Source organism: Schistocerca americana, chromosome 4, assembly GCF_021461395.2.
Source record: "Schistocerca americana isolate TAMUIC-IGC-003095 chromosome 4, iqSchAmer2.1, whole genome shotgun sequence".
Classification (NCBI taxonomy): Eukaryota; Metazoa; Arthropoda; class Insecta; order Orthoptera; family Acrididae; genus Schistocerca; species Schistocerca americana.
The window spans coordinates 281900821-281908636 of NC_060122.1; the positions used below are offsets into that span (position 1 = coordinate 281900821).

At 34.8% G+C, this 7816-nt stretch overlaps 1 protein-coding gene across 1 annotated transcript; it reads right to left on the reverse strand.

The window, feature by feature from the left end:
* Positions 1–2649: 2649 nt before the first annotated feature.
* LOC124614056 lies at positions 2650–6594 on the reverse strand. Its single transcript, XM_047142890.1, has 2 exons — positions 6560–6594; positions 2650–3687 (listed from the first exon to the last, which is right to left on the reverse strand). The coding sequence occupies exon 2, from the start codon at positions 3285–3287 to the stop codon at positions 2946–2948; it is 342 nt and encodes a 113-aa protein (XP_046998846.1). The 5' UTR covers positions 3288–3687; positions 6560–6594; the 3' UTR covers positions 2650–2945.
* Between the last annotated feature and the right edge of the window lie 1222 nt (positions 6595–7816).

Sequence of the window (7816 nt, forward strand, 5' to 3'; positions counted from 1 at the left end):
GCAAATGGTGGTACATCCCAAAGCCTTAGTTTTGGTAGATCTTAAACAGGATCAGTAAAGGAAAATACAAGGTAAAAGACATAAAATTGTATGTCCCCCAGGGACATTAACTTTCTGTGTTAACAAGTGGAGTGTCAACTGTCGGATCCCTAACTGTTTTCTGTGTTTCTTCTGTACTATTTTTCCAGCACCTAATTCCCTTCAAACCTTAAACTATTCTCTACTCTGTTCTTGAATTCATTAACTATCCTATAATTTTAGTATGCAGGAAACTGGATATGACTATAAGATTGAGACCAATTTAAGAGAAAAACAGATGAAAAGTGATCTCTAGACATGAAGTGAAATGAATAGAATGTTATATTAATGGAAAGTATAATATGATGGTACTATTTAAACTGAGTGATGTTGAGATGACATAAATTGAATACAGAATTTTTATGTGTGTATAAAAGTATGGTATAAACTGAATGACTAACCAGCTATGTTATCGTAGTGTATAATTTTCTATTTTTTATATAACACTTTATACGTTTTGTGAGTGGATGGGAGGGTTTGTATTAGTTTTGGAAGGGGTGGGTAGTGTAAGTACAAGCATGACTAACACTAAACACACACCACACCTTTCAGACAATCCTCGTATACAAGTGTGACTGATTCTTCACCATTTGCCATTCCATAGGGGCTGCTAAGATTTTTCTTCGGGGACTTCAAAGGTGAAGGTGAGAATGTTCGTTCTGTAGGAGAAGTTTAACATCATACCTCCTCTGGCTTCTCACTCAAGTACCGGAGAAGAAGGGATCCGGGGCAGGGGGATGGGAAGGATTTCCTGTCATTGGGGCTATCTTCTTTCTCTTCTTCAATCTTAGCAACCATTTCCACTTTTTCCTTTCTTACTTCCGATCTGAGTATCAGTCTATCTTTCCCTCTTTCCATATGCATATACTTCTATTGCTGAAGTCCTTCTTAGTTTCCATGAATTCCAATAACCTTCAATTTATTTCATATAAGTAGGCCGAAGAATCAGGCTACAGAAACACACTTCCACATGCACACACCATAACACAAAGGTGCAAACAATGAAAGTACAGATTAAAAGGATGTGAGAACCATCAAGTGTTGTAGGGGGAAAGAATGCGCACATAGAGAAATATGCACTCGTGGTTGATTATTATGACAGTTCTACAATGCCTAGTTACTTGGAAAAACTATCATGTAGATATTTATTAATATGTATATATAGGAAATATATGTATAAGAACAATGACAATTCTACATCACATGGGTACACAAGGATATAAAAACTATGATAATTTTACATTGAGTATACCTAAATAGGAAGCGTGAATAAGGAAAGAGAACATAAGCCAGAGAGGTCAGTCTAACAAATATTCTGATGACTTGTAGGATAGTGGGACTCTTATAACATAAGTTAGCACACTATATATTGATGTATGTAGGCATGAAGTAGATACTGGAAACGTAGATACTGGAAACAGAATCCTAATGAATCCTACATATTAGGAAAACTTAACCAGGTCACCATCAAATAATCGAGTTTGATGTCAAAATAGAGTGACAATAGAATAAATGAAAGATTATCAAGAGTTTATTCTAAATGAGCAAAAAGATCTATGTTGGTATGTATACCATTAGAACAGTATATGATATTAATTTAGGTAATGATTGTATAAAATATTGTGAGTTCGATTTAAGGGGGGAGGGGGGGAGGGGGGGCATATGTAGTGCTTCGAGAATTGAATTTTGGAGTAAATTCTAGAACCACTTGGCCCTCCACCATTTCGAACACCTGATATTTTAGAGGTGAGTGGGAGAAGCGAATGTGCCCTACTGTGCATTGCCTATTTGTATGTGCAGGTCAAAAAAAAGTTATGAGAAAAAGATGGACCCAGTGGCTGAATGGTGGTAGACAAGTACCAGCTGTATGGTCGACAGGGTTTCCGTGTATGGGTAGAGAAGAACAAGAAAAATTTATGTATTATTCTGTGCTCTTTAGCGTCTGAGTTGATTGTAAAGAGACTAATGAAGAACTGAATATAGATTTCTATGTCGATTCATGTATTGGACTTGATTGAGACTAGAGACTTTTGAATTACTTCATGTCTTGGCTATGAACGAAGCAAGGAATATGTTAGCTTGCAGAGGTTATTGTCTGTGAAAGTTGAAAATATAAAGTGACTGAACTGAAAAGTAATGTACGAGTACCCAAATTATTTCAAGAATAGGGCAGTAGTTTAATAAATTCCTCTAACCAGCTATAGTCTTGGAAGATCGACGTAGCTGATTACCCAGAGAAGAGGATTGGCTACATACAACATGCAAGTTAACTGATATGAGAGATGTGTGAGCCTTGCAACTCAATACCACACTGTCTCCTGACATCTGAAAAATGTTACAGATCCTGTCCAGTTGCCTCACACATGGCATTTAGTCAGTGACAGGGAGGTTTCTAGCCAGGTCAGTCTTTAGCAGCTCACTGAGAAACTGGGTGAATATGGTAAAGATTTATTTATTTTATTTTATTTATTTATTTAGCACCCATAGTATCATATTCATGATATTGGACTTGACAAAGTATAGAACAGCATAAAATATTACATATTTGCATCATGTACACATCTTTATAACAAAAACATTATTCTGCTTACATATATACACATAGAGGAAAATCTTGCGTAACCCCTCAGTTGATTTTAGTAAACTATTAAATACCAGTACTTTAGTTAACTAGGCATAGTAACATACAGCACAAAAGCTAGGTGCACAATTACATACATACATAAATGAAAGAAGTTTGGTTTTATCTAGGTATGGTTTATTACTATGTATTTTTGTTTAGAGAGTTATGAAGTAGATCTACAGATTTGAACAAAGTTCCAGGTATTCATTAATGCTGTAGAAGCTGTTGTTTGTTAGTAGAATTTTTAGTTCTTTTTTGAATGTATTTCTGTTTGGCATATTTTTGATTCATAAACAGCACTGTCCTGATATATTGATTTTCCGTGCACATCCCTGTTCCTTGTTTGATAATGGTGGATCTCACTATTCAAAGGTGAAACTTGATGGTTTTTAATGAAGCATATGCTTTCAAATATAAATATAGATGGTAAAGTCATGATTTTTAATTCCTTAAAGATACCTCTATATGCTGCTCTGTATACAACATCACTTATTAATCTTAAAGCTTTCTTTTGGAGCTTAAAATACTGCTTTGCAAAAGAGGTATTTCCCCAGAACACTATTCCATACTTCAGTAGGCTATGCATGTATGTGTAATAAGCACTTAACACTGTTTCAGTATTGCAGCAATCTTTAAGCACTCTTAATATGTAATAGTACTTGCTTAATTTTTTTGTTAAGCATTTCTACATATTTCTGCCATCTTAGATGCTAATCCACCCATAATCCTAAAAAATTTATGTGATTCTTTTGTTGAATTTGGCTATTCGATACTGTGAATTTAACATTTGTCCTACTTTTGTTCCTTGTATGGTTGAAGTTCATCCACACAGTTTTCTTGTGATTGATGACTAGACAGTTGTGTTTAAACTATTTTTCTGCCACTTCCGCTGTTTTATCAATTTTTTGCTGCATCTCATAATCATTCTTCCGTTTTATAATGAAACTGGTATCATCAGCAAATAATATGGAATCAGCTGATGAAAACTGTTGAGGTAGGTCATTAGATTAGATTAGATTAGATTAACACTAGTTCCATGGATCATGAATACGATATTTCGTAATGATGTGGAAAGAGTCAAATTTTCCAATATATGACATAATTAAGTTAATTTAACAACATAATTAAGTTAATATAATAACTATTTTATTGTTTTTTTAAAAAAATTTTTGTTTGTTTTTTTTTTCTTTTTTTTCTTAATTTATATCTAAAAATTCCTCTATGGAGTAGGAGGAGTTGTCATTCAGAAATTATTTTAATTCCTTCTTAAATACTTGTTGGGTATCTGTCAGACTTCTGATACTACTTGGTAAGTGACCAAAGACTTTAGTGGAAGTATAATTCACCCCTTGTGTGCCAAAGTTAGATTTAATCTTGAATAGTGAAGATCATCCTTTCTCCTAGTATTGTACTTATGCACACTGGTATTACTTTTGAATTGGGTTTGGTTGTTAATAACAAATTTCATAAGGATATATACCGAGAAGCTACTGTGAATATCCCTAGATCCTTAAATAAATGTCTGCAGGATGATCTTGGGTGGACTCCAGCTATTATTCTGATTACACGCTTTTGTGCAATAAATACTTTATACCTCAGTGATGAATTACCCCAAAATATGATGCCATATGAAAGCAATGAGTGAAAATAGGCGTAGTAAGCTAATTTACTAAGATGTTTATCACCAAAATTTGCAATGACCCTTATTGCATAAGTAGCTGAACTCAAACGTTTCAGCAGATCATCAATTTGTTTCTTCCAATTTAACCTCTCATCAATGGACATAACTAAAAATTTTGAATATTCTACCTTAGCTATATGCTTCTGATTAAGGTCTATATTTATTAATGGCGTCATACCATTTACTGTACTGAACTGTATGTATTGTGCCTTATCAAAATTCAGTGAGAGTCCGTTCACAAGGAACCACTTAGTAATTTTCTGAAAGACATTATTGACAATTTCATCAGTTAATTCTTGCTTGTCAGGTGTGATTACTATACTTGTATCATCAGCAAAGAGAACTAACTTTACCTCGCCATGAATATAGAATGGCAAGTCATTAATATATATTAAGAACAACAAAGGACCCAAGACCGACCCTTGTGGTACCTCATCCTTGATAGTTCCCCAGTTTGAGGAATGTGCTGATCTTTGCATATTATGAGAACTACTTATTTCAACTTTCTGCACTCTTCCAGTTAGGTACGAATTAAACCATTTGTGCACTGTCCCACTCATGCCACAATACTTGAGCTTGTCTAGCAGAATTTCATGATTTACACAACCAAAAGCCTTTGAGAGATCACAAAAAATCCCAATGGGTGGTGTTCAGTTATTCAGATCATTCAAAATTTGATTGGTGAAAGCATATATGGCATTTTCTGTTGAAAAACCTTTCTGGAAACCAAACTGACATTTTGTTAGTACTTCATTTTTACAGATATGTTAAGCTACTCTTGAATAAATTAATTTCTCAAAAACTTTGGATAAAGCTGTTAGAAGAGAGATTGGAAAGTAATTGTTGACAGCAGATCTATCCCCTTTTTATGCAAAGGTATAACAATAGCATATTTCAGTCTATCAGGGAAAATGCCCTGTTCCAGAGAGCTATTACACAGGTGGCTGAGAATCTTACTTATCTGTTGAGAACAAGCTTTTAGTATTTTGCTGGAAATGCCATCAATTCCATGTGAGTTTTTGCTTTTAAGCAAGTTTATTATTTTCCTAATTTCAGAGGGAGAAGTGGGTGAGATTTCAATTGTATCAAATTGCATAGGTATGGCCTCTTCCATTAACAGCCTAGCATCTTCTAATGAACACCTGGATCCTACTATATCCACAACATTTATAAAATGATTATTAAAAATATTTTCAACTTCTCACTTTTTGTTCATAAAGTTTTCATTCAATTTTATGGTAATACTGTCTTCCTGTGCTCTTGGTTGACCTGTTTCTCTTTTAATAATATTCCAAATTGTTTTAATTTTATTATCAGAGCTGCTGATTTCAGACATGATACACATACTTCTGGATTTTTTAATAACTTTTCTTAATATAGCACAGTAGTTTTTATAATGTTTGTTAGTTTCTGGGTCACTACTATTCCTTGCTGTCAGATACATTTCCCTTTTCCAGTTACAAGATATTTTTATACCCTTAGTAAGCCATGGTTTGTTACATGGTTTCTTACGAGTATATTTAACTATTTTCTTGGGGAAGCAGTTTTCAAATTCATTTACAAAAGTATCATGAAATAAATTATATTTTAAATTGGCATCAGGTTCATGGCACACCTCATCCCAGTCTAACTGCTGTAGGCTTTCCCTGAAATTTGCAATTGTTAAAATGTTGGCTGAACGTACTACTTTGGAGGACTGTTTAGTACTGCTGAATGGAGCTATGTCATATATTGTAACTAGGTGTGCACCATGATCAGAAAGACCATTCTCAACAGGCTGAGCATTTATCTGGTTAAACTTATCTTGGTCTATAAAGAAGTTATCTATCAGTGAGCTGCTATCCTTTACCACCCAAGTAGGTAAATCAATAACGGGTGTCAAATTGAAAGAACCGAGCAATACTTCAAGATCATTTTTCCTATTACCCTCTTTTAGAGAATCTACATTGAAGTCCCCACAAATAATAATTTGCTTCCCCCTGTCTGACAGATAGCACAACAAGGAGTCCAAAATTTTCAGAAACAGATGAAAATTTCCCGATGGGGACCTATATACAGTTACAATTATAAATGTGCCTTTATTTAGTTTAAGCTCACAGGCACATGCTTCTATATGTTTCTCTACACAAAACTTTTTTGTTTCTATACTTTTTGCACAATGATAACTTTTGACATACCGTATTTACTCGAATCTAAGCCGCACTTTTTTTCCGGTTTTCGTAATCCAAAAAACCGCCTGCGGCTTAGAATCGAGTGCAAAGCAAGCGGAAGTTATGAAAAATGTTGGTACGTGCCACCACAACTAACTTCTACCGTCGAATATATGTAGCGCTACGTGGGCATGCTTTGTAGGCACAATGATAAATACTGGCGCCAAAACCTCTGCGTCAGTAAATAATTTTTTTTTTTTTAAAGTGGAAGACGAGCTTTTTTTCTCCGCCGCGAGTTTCGACCACTGCATTTTCATACATTATCCAACGAAGTAAATACAAATTCCGTATTGTTCATCTTCGAATGTAGCACAACTTCAGTGTACTACGAAAATCTGACTGGCAAGACTGTTTGGGATGTTTGTCAATATGGCCAACTCTACGTTCTGAATTTTTTCCTATCTGTGAGAAGAGATGGTTGCTAATAGGAACCTGATGAAATTTGAATCACATACAGTATTCTCTTCACCATAAGAATAATACGAATATAAACATTTTGCCATGTATTCTTTCGTGTTTGCTGCTATCTCATTTAAATCCTGTCTGCCTAATAAACTACGAAACTAGAGTGAGACAACAGCAAACGCGGAAGAATATACGTATCGTGTCATGTTTATACACGTATTATTCTTATGCCTAATAGTGATACAGTCAGAAATGAAGCACGGCAAGTGACTAGATTTTTAAATCTAAGATGACTCTAATTTCTGTGCAGAATTTGATGTAATAAAGAAGCGGCCGCAAAGATTTTCAAACGGAGAAAATTTTCGCCTAACCCTCGTTCAGAACATGTTCTATCATACGCAGTCTCGCAGTCTATTATTTGATTCTTGTTGATCATTATCAAAGAAAGCAGCAGTGTAAGTAACGTCTCTTGCCATTGTTTCGCTAATGAGACGATTCCTCTCTCTCTCTCTCTCTCTCTCTTCTTTTTTTTTTTTTTTTTTTTTTTTTTTTTTTTTTTTTTTTTTTTTTTTTTTTTTTTTGCGCGGCGGTAGCGCGCACAGAAGCAAGCCATGCCGCGAGTCGCGACAGGCCGTAAACACGCACTATCAGAATGCGACAAACAATGCATGACACAGTGCAGTAATGCATTTTCAGCTTAAGAGTGACGCAAACACCTATAGCAAAGAAAACGGCACTTATCAGATCAAAGCAAAATAAGCAATCGATTCAAACCAGACGAAGCACGTGAAAAAGGAAGGGTGCCCGTATAAATACGGA

Bases quoted from the DNA above. Each gene is read 5' to 3' on its own strand.
- LOC124614056 (XM_047142890.1), bottom strand. From the start codon at position 3,287: ATGCATAGCCTACTGAAGTATGGAATAGTGTTCTGGGGAAATACCTCT.